At 41.8% G+C, this 25,171-nt stretch overlaps 2 protein-coding genes across 5 annotated transcripts in view; both read left to right on the forward strand.

The window, feature by feature from the left end:
* The window catches only part of LOC109867409 (methyl-CpG-binding domain protein 5-like), a 59,798-nt gene extending 53,474 nt beyond the window's left edge, over positions 1–6,324 (forward strand). For both annotated transcript variants that reach the window (XM_020456561.2, XM_031796134.1), the window contains exons 7-10: positions 518–1,564; positions 3,094–3,170; positions 3,282–3,357; positions 3,496–6,324. In XM_020456561.2, the coding sequence (XP_020312150.1) occupies positions 518–1,564; positions 3,094–3,170; positions 3,282–3,357; positions 3,496–3,558 (1,263 nt within the window). In that variant the 3' untranslated portion in view covers positions 3,559–6,324. The remainder of the gene's footprint in view (positions 1–517; positions 1,565–3,093; positions 3,171–3,281; positions 3,358–3,495) is intronic.
* A 513-nt stretch (positions 6,325–6,837) lies between these two features.
* Positions 6,838–25,069, forward strand: LOC109867417 (enhancer of polycomb homolog 2-like). 3 transcript variants are annotated; one of them, XM_020456571.2, is made up of 14 exons: positions 6,838–7,278; positions 9,973–10,132; positions 13,944–14,089; positions 14,273–14,479; positions 16,035–16,183; positions 19,297–19,426; positions 19,669–19,887; positions 20,007–20,090; positions 21,186–21,334; positions 21,497–21,819; positions 22,503–22,624; positions 22,824–22,974; positions 23,227–23,524; positions 23,756–25,069. In XM_020456571.2, the coding sequence occupies exons 1-14, from the start codon at positions 7,126–7,128 to the stop codon at positions 23,826–23,828; spliced, it is 2,364 nt and encodes a 787-aa protein (XP_020312160.1). In that variant the 5' UTR covers positions 6,838–7,125; the 3' UTR covers positions 23,829–25,069. The 3 variants fall into 3 exon arrangements, 2 of the variants coding, with proteins under 2 accessions (XP_020312160.1, XP_020312177.1); XR_004204007.1 differs by having other exon boundaries at positions 6,855–7,278; positions 23,179–23,524; XM_020456588.2 differs by having other exon boundaries at positions 6,856–7,278; positions 23,740–25,069.
* Positions 25,070–25,171: the final 102 nt, after the last annotated feature.

The raw sequence follows: 25,171 nt of genomic DNA on the forward strand, positions 1-25,171 counted from the left end.
GCAGTTTATTAGGCTACAGATTAAATTAATTATGATTAACTTCATAGGGTGGTGAATGTGCAAGATGATGAGCTTGATGCTCCTTTCCAATAAATATCAAGGGTCATGTTCTGGTGACATGATGATCAATGCTTGGCTGCTGTTTGACAAATACAAATAATATTGCTCTTATCCATAATAATCTTACAATGTAGTTAGCCTACCCACAGTATCTGTGAGGTGTTGGCTACAAGCGCATGTGACAACACCTCGCACATTTTGCTATATAACCTAACAGTTTTGTTGACAAAACCATCAGTAAAGATGAAAATGCGATGGAAACCCATCTAATTTGTACTGGTACATGGGAATTTAACAGCAAAGTTTTTTTAATGTGCGTATGTCATCACGCACAGCTTTTATCCGCAAAAAGTCTGTTTGATGGAAACACATCTTTTGCATGAAAATCTGTCGCAAATTGGATGGAAACCTAGCTACTTTCAACATATTTGAACCTCTCTCTCTCTTTTTGTTACAGGTAGATTTGCCTGAGACGATTCCATTGCCAACCAGAACTATGATGAGTCGACCGGGGATGATGTCCATGTCCCAACCCGGTGCCCCTTGTCTCCAGAAGGGTCATCAAGAATACCAGGCTGCCGAGGACCTTCCAGGTGGTGGGGGAGAAGTTATTGATACCATCCACAGGGCAGCGATGGGCACGGCCAGCAAAAGCGTGTTTAATGTCATCACATCAACAGGTGCTAGCGGTACCTTCGCTGCTTCTGTTGTCGGCGAGCCTGTCGACCTCTCCCATGCGGTTAACTCTGTCATTCATGGCCCCCTTCGCTCATATCAGGAGCCAGTGCCAGAGCCCCGACACCAACCCAAGGTGGGTCGGCCACGCAAGAAGACCCCTGAAAGGAACAACAGCTTCTCTCCTGTTGCTATGGAAGCTCCTGCCAGATTCCGCTCGCCGCGACACGGAGCCCAGAGAAGACAATGGGATGGGCAGGCGGAGGGCCAGGAGCAGGCTGGTCTGTGGCGTAATGACGAGCTCCTCCAACCGCTTTCCTTAGCCCAGAGCAGAAACGGCACCTACCCAGAGAGGCCCAAAAGTCAGGCCCAGGTCCACTTTGGCCCTCAGGACCAAACAACACTGCACTTCCCCAGTGACTTGTATGCCCATATGAACGGCAACGGTAGGGTCCTCACCTCGGGAAGACTACATTCCAGACACCCCAGCCTGTCCCCTGGTTCTTCCTCTGTCCCACCAGAGGGCCTTTTTACCAAGGATTACAGCCACTACAACGAACATCTGAATGGCCAACTCAATGGGAACCACTACAATGGGCATTACAATGGGCACCTGAACGGGAGCCTGAGCGGCGAGGAAGACCTGAGGCCTGGGGACTCTCCCTCCTCCAGTGAGGGGCTCCCGCTCCACCACAGGCCCAGAACTCCGGCCCACTACCCGGGGGATCTACTCTGGGGCCAGGGCAAAGGCTTCCCTCCATGGCCAGGCAAGATTGGGAGCGAGGGGCACATGTACTCCCCTGGGATGGTGAATGACATGCAGGGAAAGGTGAGCTAGTTGTGTATTTGTTTTAGTGTCATCAATTATGATTGGTCACATGACTACATCAGATAAAGAAGTGGAGGTCTCTGCCACAATTCCAGCCTCAGTTTCAACACAATTTTACATTAAACCTTTGCTGCTAGTACTACTGTACACATTACCGTTGCAGTTTTTTTATGGCAAAATCATGCTTTGTATAAGAGGGGAGTTTAAAAATGTGTAGGCACCAGGCATGGCAAGTCCCTGAAAGATGATATATTCCTCACGAAGAGCATGAGAGGGAGAGGGAAGATTTCCCACGGTGTTCTGCATTAAAAAACACCCCAATTCTGCCCTGCGACACTCTCAAAAGCCTTTGAGACGCCAAGGAATTAACATCAGGGTAAAACAGCATAATGGGTTTGACACCTTCCCAGAGGTCATTCTACCACCATTTTCACCTGTCTGTCGATATCCATTGATTGAATTTATTCACTGCCTACTGTGTTTTGTTCTTTTTTTTCTTGAAAGCTACTGTTCAGGATCTTCAGTGTGGGAATCCTTGGGGGAATGTACTTTATTACATTTTTCCTGGATTTACCCATATGATTTAGGCTAACATTTGGCTAGGTGATATTTCAGTTTGGTTTCATGCCTTGTTTGACTGTGCAGATAATATGCAATAGTGGATGAATTTGCCATATCCATCCCTTTTACAAGCCTGTGTGGACAGCTATTTTAATGAATATGACCCATTGTGTTCAGTAAATACAATTAAAAGCAGTTTGGAAGGATAGGACAAGATGCTGACTCTTTTTAAATGTTTTAATTAGAAAATGATTGAATGCTCTTTGTCTTACCTGGCGTTACAGTAACTTGCAAGTTAGTCATTAGATAATAAAGCTTTATTGAAGTTGAGTCATTATAATTAGGAAATGTGAAATAAAGTAATTGGTTGCTTTGACCGGAGTCATTCTGCAAACTAATTTAGAACTTCTGTTCTGTGGACAGGGTAATGTACATTTAGAACTTCTGTTCTGTGGACAGGGTAATGTACATTTAGAACTTCTGTTCTGTGGACAGGGTAATGTACATTTAGAACTTCTGTTCTGTGGACAGGGTAATGTACATTTAGAACTTCTGTTCTGTGGACAGGGTAATGTACATTTAGAACTTCTGTTCTGTGGACAGGGTAATGTACATTTAGAACTTCTGTTCTGTGGACAGGGTAATGTACATTTAGAACTTCTGTTCTGTGGACAGGGTAATGTACATTTAGAACTTCTGTTCTGTGGACAGGGTAATGTACATTTAGAACTTCTGTTCTGTGGACAGGGTAATGTACATTTAGAACTTCTGTTCTGTGGACAGGGTGGCTGTGTAATATGCCACTTAGATTAGTCATTCGTGCATACATTTTACGTATGGGTGGTCCCGGGAATCAAACTCAATACCCTGCCATTACAAGCGCCATGCACTATCAACAGGTGATCCTTTGGTAATGTTTTTGTTTCATTCCCCCGGTGTTTGGTAATGTTGTTTCTACTTGCCTTCAGGTAGAGTCAGAGAAGTTCCAGAGGACACTAACAGAGGATCTGGACACACTACATAAAGCAAACAAGATAACTAGAAAGTAAATTACCCTAGATTAATATGCTATTATTCTTTATTCTGTCCCTGCACATTGTTTTTATCGGATGAAGGATGAGGATAAAGTAATACAAATATGTTCTCTTTCTTACAGTGGTCGAAAATGGAATAACCACCTAGAGGCTGCTATACAGGAGGCTATGTGTGAGCTGGATAAGATGACAGGCAATGTGAGTATTCCAATTTGGTTATTGTGTGTACTGTACACACCTCTTTTGGGTTCCCAAATGTGTGTGAGCCTCTCATTATGTCTACAGTCTATCTAAAGATGGTGTTCCAACCCCTCCCCCATTTCTTTGGTGCACCAGATATCACAGAGAGACAGACAAGTCAAGACCACTAAACCCAAGAGGAGGAAGATCTCCAGATGACAGTAAATGTGTGGACCCTTTGGTGTCCTGCTGGGTAGCGGTCCATCTAGCCAATGGGTCGTGTGGAGCCGATGTAGAATCGCTAGCCAGTGTGTGCAATAGTAGTGACCGTTGTCTTCTCTTTTGCATCAGCTTGGTACTTAGTCCAACTGGATTAGTGCTACAATCAGAGTCAACCCTCCCACCTTGACCACCACCAAGACACTGACAGTGAAGAAAGTACAAGAAAGGATGGAGGAACCTAGCTGCAAAATAATAGCTGTGATATATCCACAGCTAGCTTGTCCTTATGGAACATGAGATTCTACATGTAAGGAAATAGTTGGTCCAAATATTTCTGATGCATTTTAGATTATGCACATAGACAAAGGAAAACAGTACATTATTTTCAGTGGTTAATTGTATATATTGTTCAGTTTTATCATTGATGAGTTGACTTAATGCTAATGTCTTATGTACATATCAATACAAAACTATATCTGGTTCTCCAATGTTTTTATTTTTCACAAAACGGTGAAGCCAGAGATTTCATTTTTCAAAAGAAAAGCAGCATAAAGGAATTTCTATTACAGATCTATTGAAACATGCTGTTAAGCATTGAACAGCTGAAGGATTATAATGTTGAACTTCAACAGACACTATTCTCATTTGCATGCAGCCAGTAAGGATGATCTTGTCCTGCTGGGAAGGCATACATACAGTGTGTGTCCCAAGAAAAGGAAATTGGAAGACTTGAAGATAGACCCACAGTATATCCTTTATCTGAACATAGGACATGCAAATACTTTCTCTTTGTCTTATGTTTCCTTTTTCTTTGTTCTTGTTTTTATCCATGTTATCCAAGAAAAGAAAAAGCCATCAAGGGAAGGAGTCTGAAATATGCCTCTAAGTTACATTATTTGTACTCCCAAAGTAAAATTTATTTTCTCTGAATATTTTTGATAAACAGATTTCCTGTGTTATATCTGCAAAATGACTTTGACAGTATATGTTTGTTCATTTAAAAAAAAAAAAAGTTATTGTAAAGTATAGACTAATTTCTGTGGTATACAGTACATGCATTCTGAAATGAAGTATTCAATAGCAACAGTTGTAATATACGGTTCTGCCACTAGTGTTTAATCTACAATTATGTTCATATTTAAATGGTGCAAAAAGTATTAAGCTGTTTATTTTCTCTATCAAATCATGTAATTGAGCATTTCTCTGTGTTTTACCCTTGAATGTGTCATTTCAAGGGTCAAAATGCCTTAATAGTAAGGACTGCACATTTACAGGCCAGAAGAGATCTGTAGTATACTCATTGGTTTCCTTTGCTCTGCAAAACCATTTTAAACGACCCAAGAAAGTATGAGTGAACTTTGATCCGAGCCTTATATCCAATGCTACAATCCCCAGCTGCCAAAGCTATGCCGTATCACAAGTTAGGACTTTAAGTTTCTATTATTTATCTTTTTAATATTCTATTGAATTAGTGGCCTTCATTTTGTTCATTTTCATTGTTTTTTGCTTTTGTACTTTATAATTTATTTATGAATCACATATTTATTTGTAGATATACATTGGTTACTTAGCAATAATACTAATGAGAGTTGTACGCTCTGAAAAGCCTTAGAGTATTATATATTTTTCTCTTAAAACAAATGAACAGCCTATATATGGATAAATATTCCATCAGTGGTTTATAAATATACATTTATATATTTGTGTTTATTTATGAAGTGTACAATTTTGAACACTCAGTATGTGCATATAGTGTTCTTTTTTTCTTACTTGTGTCAACACTGAGTATATACCCACGGCCTGAAGAAATTGTAAAATGTTCATTTTAAAAGAGTGAACTTCATTTTCTGTACTTAATACCCTGACTCAGGAGGGGCACCTTCTGATTTGATCAGTCTTCTGATTTGATCAGTCTTCTGATTTGAGCAGTCTTGTGAAAATCTGAAATTGTAAAACTGACAAATGTACATGTTTGTCTAATTTTGATTATTTAACATACAATATCAAGTCATCTGTGTTCAATCCTAACAGAACAACCCGGCATCCTAAAATCTAATACTCGTTTTAAAAATTGGTAACCTAGCTATGTCATCAACATTATATGCATTCTGTTTATAATTATATTGCACTCTTAATCCTAAAATTGGGGGTATATGAAGAGAGCCCACCACTAGTCCATGGACAAAGTAAATGTTTATTTATGTCTTCCATTTCAAACTTGTTGTCCATTGTAGTGATCTTGAGTGATTGTGTTTAATGGAATAAATGTTTTGCCCTCCTTATTGAAACAAAATATATTCTAATATTGTTTTGGAATGAGTTATTTATTGAATGTGGTTTTAAATGTAATTTTTATGCTCTTTATTTCAAAACATATGGTAAAAGCTGAGTGGCCCACATTCTTTTTGATGGTTTTACAGTGGGAAAAGATTTTACATTTTTGTAAAGTATTTTAATTTTAAATGTGATATGCATTGTTAGTCAATTGGTAATGTAACAGTCACTTAGCACCAACATCAAAGTATCTTTTGTACTTATAGTTTTCAGTACATCTTTCTGAATAGATAACAGCTGTAGCATTTTCCTTTCCTGCTTCTCTAGCAGAAATGTTTTACATTTAGAAAAGTGTGCCTGAAATTACATGCAGTAAAAGGTGGCTATTATGCTTTGTTCAAAATCTTTTAATGGTGTTTGTTCGAAAGGGATTTACAAATTTGACAAAGTATTGCATTCATTTTGCAATAAAAAAAGGTATTCTATCAACTGTGGCTTGCGTTGTTATATTGTACATGTATGTTATAGTCTCTTCCAGTCATTCCATCAAATTGTCCCCTTCAAGCTACTAACTTCAACCCACCTACCCTAAATCACATTTCCAAACACATCTGTATTTTATATTGCCAGTTTAAGTGTGAAAGACACAATAATATTAGATTTTGTATCAAAAGGATATGTTCTACACACTTAGGTGATCTGGCAATTCTTCGAGAACTACCCTCTGTAACTTTTGAAATGATTGGCAACATTTTTATTGAGCTTAAACCAGCTCATACTGGGCACAACTCTTGCAAAAGACATGGGAACCTGGAATTGGCCTACTTGAAGTGTACTAGTGTTTGGTGTAAGTGAACAATCCCCACAATTTTATGTTGTACGTGTTTTTCAATACAACTTAAAAGTAATACTTTACTCTACTAGGCAAATATAAAAGTGTGGAGTTTAATGACTTTTTCATACATGTTGTATGAGATGCGCGCGCAACACCAGGGCCCATGTTTTTCAGATGTCTCGCGCTGGCTGTCGGGATTGCTCAGGCGCTGTGGACATGTCCGCCATGTTTTTCATGGCACTGGGAGTGGATCACCCGAGAAAAATAGCTTCTAAATCCAGTTAAACTCGACCAGAAATGGCTTTTCGCATTTGATTTCGACCGAATGGTTACCAATGAATCCTACTATTGTGAAATCAACCGAGTCCCTTGTGGATTTATACCGATTTTCTTAGCGAATTCTGGCGGGATACATGTTTCCTTCGCGTTCTATGTGAGTGCGATAGGGGCAAACAATGAGTAAACTATCGTTCCGAGCGCGAGCGCTAGACGCCGCCAAACCTCTCCCCATATACCGCAACAAAGACCTTCCAGACCTAAATGACTGCGTTTCGATCAACCGGGCTGTGCCGCAGATGCCTACGGGGATGGAAAAAGAAGAAGAATCGGTAAGAAAACGTTTTCAATATAAAAATCTTTAAATGATTTAATGTGCACAGTAGTGCGATTGTATTCTTGATGTATTTACGCAACATTTTGTACGTATGTTTGTTTATTTATGCTGAGGTCCCGTCATTTCACGCTCGTTGCGTAGCAAATCGTAGTCTTTACGCCATGTATACTCTCATAGCGTAAATGTCTAGGTTTGCTTATGATTGGTAGTGCTTTTTTCGACTACTGGCGTAAATGATTTTACGTACATTTTATTGGTGACTTGCGCAATGTTGCGGTTGATAACAAACGTGCGTGCGGTGTAGTAGCAAACTTGCCGTCGGTGCTTTCTCATCCAACCTTTTTATAAACTCCGCAAAAAAAGGAAACGTCCTCTCACTGCCAACTGCGTTTATTTTCAGCAAACTTAACATGTGTAAATATTTGTATGAACATAAGAGTCAACAACTGAGACATACACTGAACAAATTCCACAGATATGTGACTAACAGAAATGGAATAATGTGACCCTGAACAAAGGGGAGGGGGTCAAAATCAAAAGTAATAGTCCGTATCTGGTGTGGCCACCAGCTGCATTAAGTACTGCAGTGCATCTCCACCTCATGGACTACACCAGATTTGCAAGTTCTTGCTGTGAGATGTTACCCCACTCCTCCACCAAGGCACCTGTAAGTTCCCAGACATTTCTGAGGGGGAATTGCCCTCACCCTCTGATCCAACAGGTCCCAGGTGTGCTCAATGGGATTGAGATCCAGGCTCTTTGTCTTGCAGGAAATCACGCACAGAACGATCAGTATGGCTTTGTCGTGCTGGAGGGTCATGTCAGGGTGAGCCTACAGGAAGGTTACCACATGAGGGAGGAGGATGTCTTCCCTGTAACGCACAATGACAACAAGCTCAGTCCGATGACACCTCCCCAGACCATGACGGACCCTCCAAATCGATCCCGCTCCAGAGTACAGGCCTCATTGTAACGCTCATTCCTTTGACGACAAAACTGCACTTTGGCGAGGACCTGCCTTAATGGCCCTCAGTCCAGCTGAGGAGGAATTGAGCGTTCCTGGTATAACTCGGGCAGTTGTTGTTGCCATCCTGTACCTGTCCCGCAGGTGGGATGTTTGGATGTACCGATCCTGTGCATGTCTTGTTACACGTGGTGTAACAAACGACCAGCTGTCCGTCCTGTCTCCCTGTAGTGCAATTTATTGTCCTGATCACATCTGCAGTCCTCATGCCGCCTTGCAGCATGCCTAAGATACGTCCATGCAGATGAGCAGGGACCCCGGGCATTTTTCAGAGTCTGTAGAAAGGCCTCTTCGGTGTCCTAAGTTTTCAGTTAAAACCAAATTCTTATTTACAATGACGACCTACGCTGGCCAAACCAGGACAGCGCTGGGCCAATTGTGCGCTGCCCTATGCGACTCCCAATCACGGTCGGATGTGATGCAGCCTGGATTTGAACCAGGTACTACTGAGATGCAGTGTCTCAGATCACCGCGCCACTCAGGAGCCCCAGTGCCTACCGTCTGTAAGCTGTTAGTGTCTTAACGGCCGTTCCATAGGTATATGTTCATTAATTGTTTATGGTTCATTGAACAAGCATGGGAAACAGTGTTTGAACCCTTTACAATGAAGATCTGTGAAGTTGTTTGGATTTTTACGAATTATCTTTGAAAGACAGTGTCCTGAAAAAGGGTTGATATTTCTGAATTAACTAGTTAGCTAACTAGCTTACCAAATATAGTCCCTAGCTAGTTAACTTAGGGGTCAATGAGACTCTTTTCACTAAGAAAGTAATGTTAGCTAACGTACTACTACTAAGCAGGAGATGTGTGGGTGACAGATAGGAAGCCAAGGCACCATAAATGATCCATGGCACATTTGTAGACTAATGTAGCTAGCTACTTCTCTTTGATCTGTATTATTGTTACATCGGTGCAGATTTAGTATTGCCTGCAATTAGTCCCAACAGCACTAAAATGAGCCCTACACCTTTCAAGTTGTTGCAGGAGGTTTCATCACCATACCGCTGCAAGTCGCTGTTGGTTTGCCTGTGCAGCCTATGAACCCATTCCATACAGGGTGTTATTTGCTGATGGGTGTTATTTGCTGACTGTACAGCATATGAAAGGCATCCTTGCAAACATGGTCGTTTTTGATTGAAGATTAGATGTTAGTAGTGGCCAATTCCAAGGTAACAGAATGCTGCTGAGACTCGGATCTTTCACTTTAAAATGTATGCCAAACAAAAACCAATATTTGCAAAATTTAACAAACCGTGCAACTCAGCAAAAACACTACTTTTAAAAATGTCCACAACATTTAACAAAAAAAAACATTTTACTTAAAGAACAGTGTAGATTCAAACATTGGTAACAGAATGACAGCATAATCATTCTGTTAACAAACTTTGGATCTGCATTGGTTTTTGTTGGACATACGTTTTAAAGTTAAATCTAATTCTCAGCATCATTCTGTTACCATGTAATAGTCCTAGGTTTTTACTATTAAGTAAACACAGGATCAAGCTTTCTGCTCACTCTTCTTTCTACCTCTTCTCTCCCTTACTCCCTCTCTCAATGTCTCCTTCGCTGTTCCTCTCGCCCTCTAATACACTGTCTGTCTCTCTCTTTTTGTCTGAATTGTGCCAGTACAGGTTTTCTAAATATGTCAATCTTTCTCTCCCTCAGGAGCACCATCTCCAGAGGGCCATCTCTGCTCAGTCGGTTTTCAGGGAAAAGAAGGAGAACATGGTCATCCCGGTGCCGGAGGCAGAGAGCAACATCACTTACTACGACCGTCTCTATAAAGGAGAGCTCAGGATCCCGAAACAGCTCTTCCACATCCAGCGTGAGTAGCATTTTCTTGGCAGCAGCTTCTGTAGGCTACTCCCCCTCCCATCCAACTCTCACACACACTAGGGCTGGGTGGTATACCGTATTTTATGATATACCGGTATTGATGCAGGGACCGGTTTGGGTTTTTACTTCTATACCGGTATTTGAATGTTTGATAAATATGGTACTCCATGTGTAATGTCAATTTTTATAGTTTACTTCGCTACTTGAGTCATCGCTCTCTGCTCTTTCGCTCCATGCCACTTTCCTCACAGACCTAGCCACGCAAGGAGCGTATTTGATATTCCTCAACCATGAGACACTTGCTTTCAGTCTGCATGGTCAATGCAGCACATGCAACAATGTTGATGACAGCAATGCTGTTTTCACTTTGCTTCTTAATATAAATCCATTAGCGTTCTATAATGACACTATTAGTTTGTCTTTTCTTAGCAAGTTGCCCTAAATCTTGAGACACTAATTGTTAGCCGCTAATGCTAATAGCTAGCTAGCTAATAAATGTACTGAGTTAGGAGCAAACGTAGCTAGCTAATACAGCCTGATAATACCAGTGATGGTGTAGACCTAAGTCAACATGTTTGTGCAACAGTATCTTCTAAATCAAAGAGGAATTATGGAAAGCTTGAATATCTTAGCTACATGAAGTAGCTAACATGTAGCCAAAGCTGCATGCAATGTAGCCAAAGCTTATAGGTTCTTATAGGAAACACCAATCAACACTTTAGTTCCTATCCTGTCACAACTCCTCCCTGGCTTTTTAATTCATTGTCATCTCAAACAACACGGTATTCAAAGTGCCCACTATTATATTCTAACTATAGAATTAGAATAGTAAGTCAAATCACAATTGCAACATTTGGTTAAAATTAGTCCTAGGTTATTTGCACATATTGTGCAGCCCTACGTGGCAGTGTGAACCTTTTCAATTGAACAGTGGTGTAAATATACTTTCAAGTAGTAAAGTTTTTTTTTTGGGTATCTGTACTTTACTTTTTTTTTTTTTACTACTTTTACTTTTACTTCACACATTCCTAAAGAAAATACTGTACTTTTCACTCCATACATTTTCCCTGACACCTAAAAGTTACTCCTTACATTTTGAATGCTTAGCAGGACAGGAAAATAGTCCATTTCATGCACTTGTCAAGAGAACATCCCTTGTCATCTACTGCCTCTGATCTGGAGGACTCATTAAACACAAATGCTTTGCTTGTAAATTATGTCCGAGTGTTGGCGTGTGCCCCTGGCTATCCCTGTAAATATAAGAAAAAGAAAATGGTCCCATCTGGTTTGCTTTAATATAAGGAATTTGAAATTATTTACACTTTTACTTTTGATTCTTAAGTACATTTTATCAATTACATTTACTTTTGATACTTAAGTATATTTAAAACCAAATACTTTTAGACTTTTACTCAAGTAGTATGTTACTGGGTGACTTTCAATTTTACTTGAGGAATTTTCTATTCACGTATCTTCACTTTTACTCAAGTATGACAATTGGGTACTTTTTCCACCACATCAATTGAGTGCAGGAAATTTGTTTTGGTTGGGGTTGAATTGAACAGTAGAAAACAATCAGAATGGAGAAAGACTAATTGAAATCATTTAGAATGTATGTGTTGCCACCCTAGGATCACTTACTCCTCATAAAGCAAATGTAGAACTTTTATTTTTCAAAAACAAAAAATACTGTCAAATACCGTCCCAATTTTTTTTATATGCCGTGATATAATATCTTTGCCAAATTGCTCAGCCCTAACACACATTCACTCAGAGGACAACTGTTGACAAGCCATCAAATGGTTTCTGAAATGTCACTTGCCAAATCTGAGTATGGAATCTTTGAGCAGCCCATCAAGCTACCACATCTTTGGCTGTCTGACAGCAGAGGTTGTAGAGCAGGGGCAACCAAACTGGGACAAAGTTTGGTTTGGCCCACCAGAAGGTTCCCATTTGATTTATTTAATTATTATATCTTTCTATGAACTTCGTCGGGGTCTCAACTTATTGTTGAGAATTAGAAAAGTAGAATAGTGCATCTGCAGTGTTCCACTTATGTCAGTCACTCAATTAGCCCATGTCAGCTAAAATAAATGTAATTGCTAAATAAGGTAATCTAACCAGCTATCTAAACCTTGTAGTAATCATCACCAAATGACCTACCGGGCACGCAGGGCATATGTCCAAGGGCCCCACATTGATCTTATTAGTCATTCTCACTCAGATATCATGTGAACAGGGCATAAGTCATGGCAAAATGTGTACAATTGCAGGAAATTACCAGGTGAAACTACAAAAAAAATATCCACTGCCAAGAGAGGGATTACTAAAAATGTTTTGCCCATGAGGTGGGTGGGCCCCCCAACCTTATCTCACTTAGGGCTCCCCAAAACGGTGTAGGCACTTCTGCCTTACATTTACATTTTAGTCATTTAGCATATGCTCTTATCCAGTAGTGAGTGCATATTTATTTGTACTTTTTTGTACTTGTCCCCTGTGGGAATCAAACCCACAGCCCTGGTGTTGCAAGTTCCATGCTTCCCTAATGTTTTCCTGAACTTTCTAATACCTTTTCTGATGCATTTCAGTGACTTACTGCTGCAAATACAAATTGTTACCTTTCCCATCTTTAATACTGGTAATTAGAATGTGGTGTTGTGTCAAGTTACAGTGCATTCGGAAAGTATTCAGACCCCTTCACTTTTTCCACATTTTGTTACATTACTCTTATTCTAAAAATGATTCAATTATTTTGTTCCCTCATCAATTTACACACAATACCCCATAATGACAAAGCGAAAACAGTTTGTAAGATATTTTTTTTAGCAAGAAAATTAAATAAATACAAGTATTCAGCCATGAGGTTGAAGGAATTGTCCGTAGAGTTCCGAGACAGGGTTGTCGAGCCACAGATCTGGGGAAAGGTACCAAAAAATGTCTGCAGCATTTGAAGTTCGCCAAGAAAACAGTTTGGAAGCAGTTTGGAACCACCAAGACTAACTAGTGCTGGCTGCCCGGAATCGGGGGAGAAGGGCCTTGGTCAGGGCGGTGACTAAAAACTCGATGGTCACTCTGACAGAGCTGTGGAGATGGTCGTCCTTCTGGAACAGTCTCCCATCTCTGCAGCACTTCACCAATCAGGCCTTTATGGTAGAGTGGCCAGACGGAAGCCACTCCTCAGTAAAAGGCACCCGACAGCCTGCTTGGAGTTTACCAAAAGTACTCTTAAACCATGAGAAACAAGATTCTCTAGTCTGATGAAACCAAGATTGAACTATTTTGCCTGGGTGCCAAGTGTCACGCCTGGAGGAAACCTGGTATTGCACCTAGGCAATACCATCCCTACGGTGAAGTGTGGTGTTGGCAGTATCATGCCTGGGAGACTAGTCAGGTTTGAGGGAAAGATTAACTAACTGAGCAAAGTACAGAGAGTTATTTAAATACTTAAGTAAATGTGATATTTAAGTTTATAAAAAAAATTAACTGTTTTTGCTTTGTAATTACGGGGGTGTTTGAGAAAAAATAAATGCATCTAATTTAGAATAAAGCTGTAACGTAACAAAATTAAGGGGTCTGAATTCTTTAAATGGTTAGAATTTTTTTTTGGGGGGGCCCACCAAGCCCAAAAGTTTGTGCCCCCTGTTATAGAGCAATTGATGTAAGTTGTTAACAAATCACTTTCACAAGATGAAATCTGTCCTCAGCCAACCAGCTGTAATCAATTAGAGGTCCTACACTAATGAATTTGCACCAAGAATACCTTTTTTCTGACCTAATCTCATCCTCTCTTCCTCTCATAGCCCTGGGTCTGGATAATGAGCAGCCAGACTATGACATGGACTCAGAGGATGAGACTCTCCTCAACAGGCTCAACCGCAAGATGGAGATCAAACCCATACAATTTGAGACCATGGTAGACAGGTTGGAGAAAGCCAGCACAAACCAGGTAACATAACACCCTCCATCTAGACCAGCAGCAGTTATCAAGAGAGCTTCTCTGTGCTAATAGAAGATTTACCGTTTTAATGCCAGAGGGCCTGGATGTAATGTTGCTTTCAGAGGCTTTGCTCTGGAAAATAATCACAGGAACACTGTAATAAACTAAACTTCCATCTCTGTTTACTCACAGCTGGTCACTATCACAGAGGCCAAACTGCTACTGAACGAGGATGACTACCTCCTGAAGTCAGTGTACGACTACTGGGTGAGGAAGAGGAAGAACTGCCAAGGCCCGTCGCTCATCCCCCTCATCAAGCAGGAGAAGAGAGACGGCTCCACCAACAACGACGCTTATGTGGCCTTCAGACGGCGCACAGAGAAGATGCAGACCAGGAAGGTGAGAAAGGAGAATCACATGGCTTGGACTGAAAGTGTGTCCCCTCACACTTCGATTAGATGCAGTTTCAGTATCGGGCAATAATTATCTATTCTTTCAAGGTTTGAAGCCTTGCACAATTTAATTTATCATTGTGTTGCAAGTAATTTGTTTCATGTTAGTCCCGTTTTACATTTGACTTATTTAGCAGATGCTCTTATCCAGAGTGACTTGCAGGCGCAATTAGGGTTAAGTGTCTTGCTCAGGGGCATAACGACAGATTTTCACCTAAGTCGGCTCGGGGATTCGATTCAGTGACCTTTTTGTTACTGGCCCAATGATCTTAACTGCTATACGCCCCATTGATGTGCTCTCCAAGAATTTTATTGAATATCTCTAAACCCTAACTCAACCTCTGCAGACCTACTAACCTGCAGGCATTTTGTGTACCATGCATGCAATTTGAGGTCAAAGTACACCGGTACAAGAAACTTCCCAGAAATGGGCAAAAATAGGCTTTGAGTTGGCACATAGTGGAGCTGAGCCAATCAGAGAACTTGCGCGAGGAGAAAAAAAAGTCGTCGCGCTCCCCGTAGTCGTATTACTATTTTTCTTCCTCTGGCTTGATGGCAGCTCTCCACTTCATCTGTTGATACAACTGATGTGTGGGGAAATAGAGAACAAACTGTTTGCTCGATACATGTTCCAAAATTGTATGTGTTGGTTAAGCACAACCACTACTATTTAATTGTTAGCTCCTTAGCTAAGGTGTCATTAAGACAAAGGTAGTTAGCTCCATAGTCAATTAGGCGAGAACACTTTCTTGCCCGCACAAGCTTTAATCTAAGCAACGGTAGAAGGCACGACCTCATTGACGAGCAAGGAAGCTTGCAGTGTTGCGGTGGTTCATTGTCCGTCACTGCGTGCATGGAAACAGACATGGCAGAGAAATGTTCCGCTAAAACTGTCCTTCACGGAAAGTTATTTTAGACTGTTAAAGATTAGTAGGCATATCTTAATTAATCAGCACTTGATCTGTCCTCTTGATATAGCTGCATGTCAACAGTATTAGCCTGCTAATGATGTGATAATAGTCAGTTCACCAATGACAACAAAACATGTTGAATGAATAGTAGTCAGACCTGATGGATGAGGTCAGGGATGGACATCTGAAACCAGCTCGTATAGACCTAGTTCAGTTTCATATTCCAGATAGCCTAAAGTAAGCTAGACAACTGCATTGCACCCTGTAATTGAATTATTCTGAATTTTTAATTCAGGCCAGTTTACATTTTCACTAGACTCATTACCCCCAAATTTCACCTAGAAAGTGTGTAGTGTTTTTATTTTTTTTATTTTACCTTTATTTAACTAGGCAAGTCAGTTAAGAACAAATTCTTATTTTCAATGACGGCCTAGGAACAGTGGGTTAACTGCCTGTTCAGGGGCAGAACGACAGATTTGTGTGTGCCGGTGGTACTCTTAAATTCTTTACGGTTGGCAAGTCTGCCTCTGTGTCGGCTTGATGATCCTGAGGGTTTGAATAGTTGTTTGACCGTGTCTCTCTCTTGTTCAGAACCGTAAGAATGACGAGGCGTCCTATGAAAAGATGCTGAAGCTCCGGAGGGAGTTCAGCCGCACGGTCACCATCCTGGAGATGATAAAGAGGAGAGAGAAGAGCAAGAGAGAGCTGCTGCACCTAACACTGGAGGTGGTGGAGAAAAGGTGAGCCTTAAAAGCATTGGGGGGAGGGTTAGAGGGATGGTAGCCAGTATGTGTGTTAGCTTGTTTGCCCTGTTTCTTCAAATCAAATCATGTGTGTGTGATTGTAGCCAGTGCCTTATTAGTGTTACATGGTGTAACCCAGCAGGGCTTCCTGTGTCAGAGCAGACTAGAGGTCATGCTGAGTGATATAATTTATTTATTTTAACAAGGCAAGTCCGTTAAGAACCAATTCTTATTTACAATGCCGGCCTACCCCGGCCAAATCCTAACCCGGGCGACGCTGGGCCAATTGTGCGCTTCCCTGTGGGAACTCCCAATCACGGCCGTTTGTGATACAGCCGGTAATTGAACCAGGGTTAGGTTTTGTAATGACGACTATAGCACTGAGATGCAGTGCCTTAGACAGCTGCGCCACTCAGGAGCCCTATATTGCAGTACTCATTTAGTTTCTAACACTGTAACAGACTTCTTCTAGTCATGGCGATAAAAGAGAACAGCCTGTCCTTACATGTTGTTGAGTACTGTCAGTCAATATGAATGATGGACAAATTACTGCAAATTGCTGCCTTTTTTCCCTCCCTTCTGTCTGTTTTTACCCTGTACAGTGGCTTGTGAAAGTATTCACCCCCTTGGCATTTTTCCTATTTTGTTGCCTTTACAACTTGGAATAAAAAATAGTGGGGGGGGGGGTTGTATCATTTGATTTACACAACATACCTACTACCACATTGAAGATGAAAAATATTTTTTGTTAATCAAACAAGAAATAAGACAAACTGAACTTGAGCGTGCATAACTATTCACCCCCCCAAGCTGCAAGTCTCTTGGGTTACATCTCTATAAGCTTGGCACATCTAGCAACTGGGATTTTTTTTCACATTCTTCAAGGCAAAACTGCTCCTGCTCCTTCAAGTTGGATGTGTTCCGCTGGTGTACAGCAATCTTTAAATCATACCACAGTTTCTTAATTGGATTGAGGTCTAGGCTTTGACTAGGCCATTCCAACACATTTAAGTGTTTCCCCTTAAACCTTTCAAGTGTTGCTTTAGCAGTATGCTTAGGGTTATTGTCCTGCTGGAAGCTGAACCTCCATCCCAGTCTCAAATCTCTGGAAGACTGAACCAGTTTTCCCCTCAAGAATTTCCCCATCCATCATTCCTTCAATTCTGACCAGTTTCCCAGTCCCTGACAATGAAAAACATCCCCACAGCATGATGCTGCCACCACCATACTTCAATGTGGGGATGCTGTCCTTGGGGTGATGAGGTGTTGGGTTCATACCAGAAATAGTATTTACCTTGATGGCCAAAAAGCTCATTTTTTGTCTCATCTGACCTGAGTACCTTCTTCCATATGTTTGGGGAGTCTCCCACATGCCTTTTGGCGAACACCAAACATGTTTGCTTATTTCTTTTCTGTACACTCTTCCATGAAGCCCAGCTCTGTGGAGGGTATAGCTTAAGGTGGTCCTATGGACAGAATTATTTTTTTATTTCACCTTTATTTAACCAGCCAGGTAGGCTAGTTCTCATTTGTTCTCAACTGCGACCTGGCCAAGATAAAGCATAGCAGTGTGAGCAGACAACACAGAGTTACACATGGAGTAAACAATTTACAAGTCAATAACACAGTAGAAAACAAAGGGGGAGTCTATATACAATGTGTGCAAAAGGCATGAGGAGGTAGGCGAATAATAACAATTTTGCAGATTAACACTGGAGTGATAAATGATCAGATGGTCATGTACAGGTAGAGATATTGGTGTGCAAAAGAGCAGAAAAGTTAATAAATAAAAACAGTATGGGGATGAGGTAGGTGAAAATGGGTGGGCTATTACCAATAGACTATGTACAGCTGCAGCGATCGGTTAGCTGCTCAGATAGCTGATGTTTGAAGTTGGTGAGGGAGATAAAAGTCTCCAACTTCGGCGATTTTTGCAATTCGTTCCAGTCACAGGCAGCAGAGTACTGGAACGAAAGGCGGCCAAATGAGGTGTTTGCTTTAGGGATGATCAGTGAGATACACCTGCTGGAGCGCGTGCTACGGATGGGTGTTGCCATCGTGACCAGTGAGCTGAGATAAGGCGGAGCTTTACCTAGCATGGACTTGTAGATGACCTGGAGCCAGTGGGTCTGGCGACGAATATGTAGCGAGGGCCAGCCGACTAGAGCATACAAGTCGCAGTGGTGGGTGGTATAAGGTGCTTTAGTGACAAAACGGATGGCACTGTGATAGACTGCATCCAGTTTGCTGAGTAGAGTGTCGGAAGCCATTTTGTAGATGACATCGCCGAAGATACTCCAATCCCTGCTCTGGAGCTTTGCAGGTCCTTCAGGTTTATCTTTGGTCGCTTTGTTGCCTCTTATTAATTCCCTCATTGCCAGGTTTGTAGTGCAATATTCTTTAAAAAAAATTAATAATGGATTTAATGTTGTGCCCCTTGGTTGGTGGTGCCCCTTGGTTGGTGGTGCCCCTTGGTTGGTGGTGCCCCTTGGTTGGTGGTGCCCCTTGGTTGGTGGTGCCCCTTGGTTGGTGGTGCCCCTTGGTTGGTGGTGCCCCTTGGTTGGTGGTGCCCCTTGGTTGGTGGTGCCCCTTGGTTGGTGGTGCCCCTTGGTTGGTGGTGCCCCTTGGTTGGTGGTGCCCCTTGCTTGGTGGTGCCCCTTGCTTGGTGGTGCCCCTTGCTTGGTGGTGCCCCTTGCTTGGTGGTGCCCCTTGCTTGGTGGTGCCCCTTGCTTGGTGGTGCCCCTTGCTTGGTGGTGTTGCAGACTCTGGGGCCTTTCAGAACAGGTGTATATATATTGAGATCATGTGACAGATCCTGTGACACTTAGAATCCACACAGGTGGACTTTACTAAACTAATTATGTGACTTCTGAAGGTAATTGGTTGCATGGGGCTTCATAGCAAAGGGGGTGAATACATACTCACGTACCACTTTTCCATTTTAGTTCACTTCACCAATTTAAACTTTTGTGTATTACATGAAATTCAAATATCAATCTATTTAAATTCCACGTTGTAATGCAACAAAATAGGAAAAACGCCAAGGGTGATGAATACTTTTGCAAGACACTGAATAAATGTGTTCCTATTATTTGTCTGTTTCCATGTAGATATCAGATGGGTGACTTTACGGGTGTAGTCCTCAGTGAGGTGACGGCCCCTCTGGCTGAGAAGCCCGTCTACACTGCTCCGATCACTCTAACGAACGGGAACCGCCATAACCATAAAGCTGAGATCAAGGTTAATATAAGGGCTTATATCAACCATAACTTTACCTCTACTTTTACCTGATGTTTTTTTGTTTGACATTGAAGCAGTTCAGAAGAGGGGATGCTGCAGGATGCACCGGCAGCACTGATTACGTTTAAAGAACTTGAATACAGCAATGACCTCTTTTCACTCTGAACATTTTACCATGAATAAATCTGGTCTCTGGCTCTTGACACTTCACAATTTCTAATTCCATGATCTTTCTCTTTCAGACGCACAAGTCCGGTAGTCTCCAGCACCATGGGCACCACCACGTCTCGGTGAAGGACGAGGATCCCTTTGACTTTGTCAGACCAAAGAAGAAGTACGCCAGGCGGGACCCCCTGTGCCGCCCTGGCAGGCCCACCAAGCGCCAGCACATCGTTAACAAGGCTGATATTAAACAGTATGACTTCCACAGCTCTGGAGACGAGGAGGAGGACTACCCACTGGTCAGTACCTCTGAGAACAGGGTCCTGATGACAGTTTCATGGTGAAGTTCATACATTGTCTTAATTGGTTTGTGAGCAAGTATGTATTTTGAAGTCTTGTTTTTTTTTGTCTCTTTCAGTCTCCACCATCAGAACCAGATGAGGAGAATGATCCAGATGGTGCATTTGCCTTCAGAAGGAAAGCAGGCTGTCATTACCTTGCTGTGAGTCTCACTGCAATCAGAAAGAAGTGCAATTAAAATATATTCTGTCACATTCAGTTCCGATTCCACACATCATTACAGGGGGGCATTTGCTTCCAGAAATCGGCATTTTCAAAACGTAGACCATGAAAGAAATCTGCATCTTAAACTATTTAGTTTGCGTTTTATACCATTTCACCTGTGTTTTATATTGAAAGTCAATAATGGCCGTGTCCGAATCCCCCTAATAGTTTATGACATACTTAAACTGCATACTATGTGCTCATCGCTGCATTCTATTTAGCATGTACCGTTGAGTCGAAAGTATGCTGTATGCCACGGCCGCAACGCAGAAACGACTCCTGGCTGGCTGAGTAGGTGGTGCGGGGCCTGTGTGCGGGGTGGTTTTTCCAAATTCAACAGACATGCATCACATTAACTAGCCTGATAATAGCTAATTTCCAATTAGATTTTCTTTAAACTCTGAATAGAATAAGAATGGAGTTATAGGCCTATTTAGGTTGGTTACAGGCAGACTTGGCCTATACCCTGGCCCATATAACCAGGTAGGCTAGTTGAGAACAAGTTCTCATTTATAACTGCGACCTGGCCAAGATAAAGCAAAGCAGTGCGACGCAAACAACCCAGTTACACATGGAATGAACAAACATACTGTCAATAACACGATAGAAAAAGTCTAAATAAAAAAAGACTGACGACGGAACCAAATTATCCGTTTCTATTTCAACATATTTATTAGTGAAACCAAAGTTCTGTAACATTTATACATTAAATCAAATAGCCTAATACACACACACTTTTCAAATGTTCAAATCAAAAGGCTAAATTCAGAAGTGCAACTGAAGCACAAAATGATTCCTTTTGCATTTGTAATTTGGAGCAAACTGAGCAGAATTTACAATTAGAAGCATTTTAGCATTTCTTTTCTACATGAAAAAGCAAAATCCTGTGTTAATGCGAACCCTGTTATTGGTCTGTGGTAATATTGTGGTATTGGGTCTAGTCTGTTGGTAAGATGGTATTTGGCCCTGTCTGTATGATACTGTGCTATAGGTAGTCTAAATCAGTAACTGTTTCCTCTGCCTGTCTTTACAGCCCATTGTGGACCAGAGCTCTGGCCTTCTGTGGGATCACCCTGAGCTAGCAGGGCTGGATGCCCTGCGGCACCGTCACTCCCTTACTGCCCTCTCTGTACCCCAACGCTGTGTGGGACTGGCACGCAGGAGGGTGGGGCGAGGTGGCAGGTAACCAACTCCTCTTATCATCCACCTATCTATCTCCTTTTTGGTTAGGTATTCTGTTGTTTTATTAAGGGACATTGATACATGTTAACTCGCATTGTGATTTCTCTGAATGAAATCTGATTGAATTGTCACTAAGATTCCACAAATTCCCCCTCTCCTCAGGATCCTGTTGGATCGGGCTTCATCAGACCTGGACATCGCATTAAAGCAGCTGGACTCAGCCGTCGCCACATCCTCCCCCTTCACCAGGCCTTGTGCTCCAGACCTTACTGATCCCTGGCCCTCCTCACAGAACCACAGAACTATCGCTGGCTCTGCCTCGTCACTGGCAGACATCGTGAGCAACATCCAGGCTCTGAGGTGGCGCTGTTTCAGACCTAGGCCCACCCAGGGTGACGGCAGTGGTGACACGAGGACGGGCAGATCTTCCATGGATACCACGTTGTCTGGAGGGCTGTTGGTTCACTCCAAGAGAAGTGGCAAAGGTAAGCTCCTCCTCAACCCCACCCCATGGTGATTCTAAAGTCTACCCCTCCGTTTCTATCTCACAACGGCCTCTGCATTTATATGTTGGAACCAAGCCGGTTCCAAACATAATTTAACTGTATAGGCCTAGTTTCCATGTTGGCTGTATTTTTTAATTGTGATGCTTGTGGAACACATTTGGTTCTCCATTGAAAATAGGCAGGTCAGATGGGGTTTGTTTGTATTTGGTGGGGGTTTTTTCCTCGTCAGCCCCCTGTTTGCAGACTGTCATCTCGTTTCTCAACAGTAACTGTTCTCAGGACAGTCAGCAAGTGTTGATTCATAACTCCCAGTCAGACATGATTTGTGCAGGGAAGTGGAAAGGCTGCCACTGAACCGTAGACTGTTAGGGGGGGTTGCACTTCAAGGAACTTCCAGTCAATCAGTTGTGGCCTTCACTCACTCCTAGCTGCATTTTCTGCCACTAGGACCCCTAGTGTTAGGGAGTGGTAACCAAGGCAGTCTTTATCTCCTCGCTATATTTTCCTCCCTTCAAAGATTACTACAGTTCTCCATCTGCTCATCTGCCCTCCCTCTTTGCTGTGTACTTTCCCCCTCTGTCTCTCTTTTCTCTGTCGCTCTCTATCTCTCTCTGTGTCTGTGTCTGTCTGATGGTATTGTCCCTATTCTCCTGTACTGACAGGAGGCATCACAGAGGAGCAGTACCAGGTCCATCAGCAGGCTCTGGCCCAGATGCAGAAACAGCAGCTGAAAGCTGCTCCTCCCCAGCAGCATTCCTCACTGTCAGAGCGACAAAACACACAAGTACACACACCATCTTTCACCTCTTCAAAGATAACTGTATATACACAGAATTCCTAATGACTTCGGTCCAGTAGGTGGGGCAGAAAACATTGTCATATCCATTTATATGTTGGTAGGTTTCAAACAGCTCAGTGTATGTATGTTTTGATGTATGTTATGGCAGTGTTAGATTCTAAAGACTACTAATATTGTGTTGTAGACTTCTGGCTCCACTGATTGCATCATATCGAAGACTCTGGACTCGGCTAGCGCCCATTTTGCGGCATCAGCTGTCATCAGTGCATCAGGCCAGGTCAACAATGAGAACAAATCACACAATACCAGCGTCAATGGGGTCGTCCAGACTTTGGGTGAGCTTTGGATGAACATGTTGTGTAGATTAGAATGTCATACATTTTAAATCTATGGACTCTTCTCTGATATTCTATTGTAGTTGGGTACCATAGTGGAGGCAAATATTGGAGGAATTAAAAAATACTTATTGTTTCTGATCGGGGGATGCTAAAAGACCACCCCACCTCATTAATTTACATGTAAGGTATGTGCTTATTCAGGTAATAGGCCTACTCAGGTTTGACGGTGTCATATCACCTCTCCTGCAGGGACCTCCAGACCTCTTCACTCCACCAGCACATCCCAGAGCGGCACAGGGTTGGACAGGTCAGGTCTTACCTCCTCCAGCGGAGCCCCTCCGCTACCTGCCCACTCCACCTCCTCCTCGCCTCAGTCTCTGCCCAACCACCGAGGCCACGGCAGTGCTGTCTCCCCTGCCCATCACCACCACAACGCCAGACCCTCTGCCCCCTCGCCGTCTGCCTTAAAGCTGGCCGCTGTGGCTGCCAGCAGCCTGGACTGTGTGGCCATGGTGACACCCGCCTCTGCCATCGGCAGCATGGCCAGGTAAGACCAGAATACATTTCAGTTGTATGTATTTTAGTATGTCCATAACTTCTGTCTCATCAACACACCAGAATATATATCCGTATGTTCATTATTTCTGACCTGTCCAGCAATTACTAGAGTCTTAATTTCTTGTTTTTATTTGATTTAGAATGGCTGATATACATTTGTTTTCATTTTCCAGGCATATGTATCTGAATAATGAATTACTATAGTTATTCATTTTTGTAGGGATACTCACGAACCTGAGAGACATACTTTGAACGGCATATCAGAGACCACAGTACCAATGGAGGTGACATAACCCCCTCCCTCCCTCCTCCCTCATCGCCATTCTGCTCAGACCGGTGAATGTGACAAACAGAACGCAAGCTCCAGCCCCAGCCACCAGAGGGCACGCGTATACAAGGACCTATACAGAATCGAGCATATCAAAAAAAATTATAACGTGTCAATATTATAAATGTACATTTTGTAAATTGGGAATATCACTACCTTGTAAGATAGTATATTTGTATCATTAGTATGTTTTCTTTTTTTCTGTTACGTGAATTCTAGTAAATTTGACATCATGCTTTTGCACTTGAAAAATGCAAACAATATATAGTACATGTAAAAATGCAAAAAAACGTTTGTTGGGATCATGAGCATGAACCACGGATCCTGTATCACTCATTTTACCACTATTTATTTTGCAATGTTTACATTTTTGTATCTCTACAGACGAAACAAATCAGCAAAATATGGACATCGGTCTTGCTAGTATATTTGGTTCTTGTGCTTTTTTTCTAAAGATGGGAAATGAGCCTGATTTTGATTTGGTTTCACAAATTGAATAGTTACGGTCTTTTGTAAGTAGATTAGCAGTGGCATTTTTTTCCCCTTCAGACAAGTATTTTCTGTTACTTTGTCAGTTGTAACAGGAATTGATTGTCTTTTTAATTTTTTATTCTGTTTTCTTTTCCTTTTTCATTCAATGCCGAATTTTCCAAAACAATGAAGAAATCTTAAAAATGAGCCATTCTCCATACAAACCTATTTATTTACATTTAAATCCAAATGACAAATAAATGCATCCTAAAATCAATCTGCAGATGTAAAGCAAGAATTTTTTATAATATATTTGCCTTTTTTAAACGGGTAGGGAGTTTAAGCCAATGAACAGTACACAGGAATATTACCATTCTATCTGTTATGTATTGCGCTGTATAATCTTGCACATTACTTGGCAACTCTTTGAACGACTACCCCTTTGGATTGGGGGGTGCACATCAATATTTTGGGGTATTTTTTTTCTTCTTCTTTGGTCAAGGGGCAAGTAACATGTTGAAACGATGTCTGATGGTCAGTGAGTGACCTCCCCTGTAGATTATGTAGTTGATGTAGTGATGTCCTGTAGAGATATTAGAAACATGTTTAGATAATTAGTAATGCCTAGTGTTCATGCACTATTTCTTCAGACATACATTTTTCCCTGTTACTTGTTCTTGGAGTGTTTCAGAAAGAAATGCTGGGAAATAAATATATCTATACATATCAGTATAACAACTCTCTTTCCTTTGGTTTATGCCATTTCTTCACCACTCTTCTTTTACAGTGAGTTACAGTACCAGTCAAATGTTGAGACACACCTACACATTCCATGGT

The sequence above is a fragment of the Oncorhynchus kisutch genome, linkage group LG2 (genome assembly GCF_002021735.2).
Source record: "Oncorhynchus kisutch isolate 150728-3 linkage group LG2, Okis_V2, whole genome shotgun sequence".
Classification (NCBI taxonomy): domain Eukaryota; kingdom Metazoa; phylum Chordata; class Actinopteri; order Salmoniformes; family Salmonidae; genus Oncorhynchus; species Oncorhynchus kisutch.

Coding starts and splice junctions, on each gene's coding strand:
- LOC109867417 (XM_020456571.2), top strand. CDS start 7,126: ATGAGTAAACTATCGTTCCGAGCGCGAGCGCTAGACGCCGCCAAACCT. Junction 19,427..19,668: donor ACCATAAAGCTGAGATCAAG/GTTAATATAAGG, acceptor TTTCTCTTTCAG/ACGCACAAGTCCGGTAGTCT. Junction 21,335..21,496: donor AGGGTGGGGCGAGGTGGCAG/GTAACCAACTCC, acceptor CCCTCTCCTCAG/GATCCTGTTGGATCGGGCTT.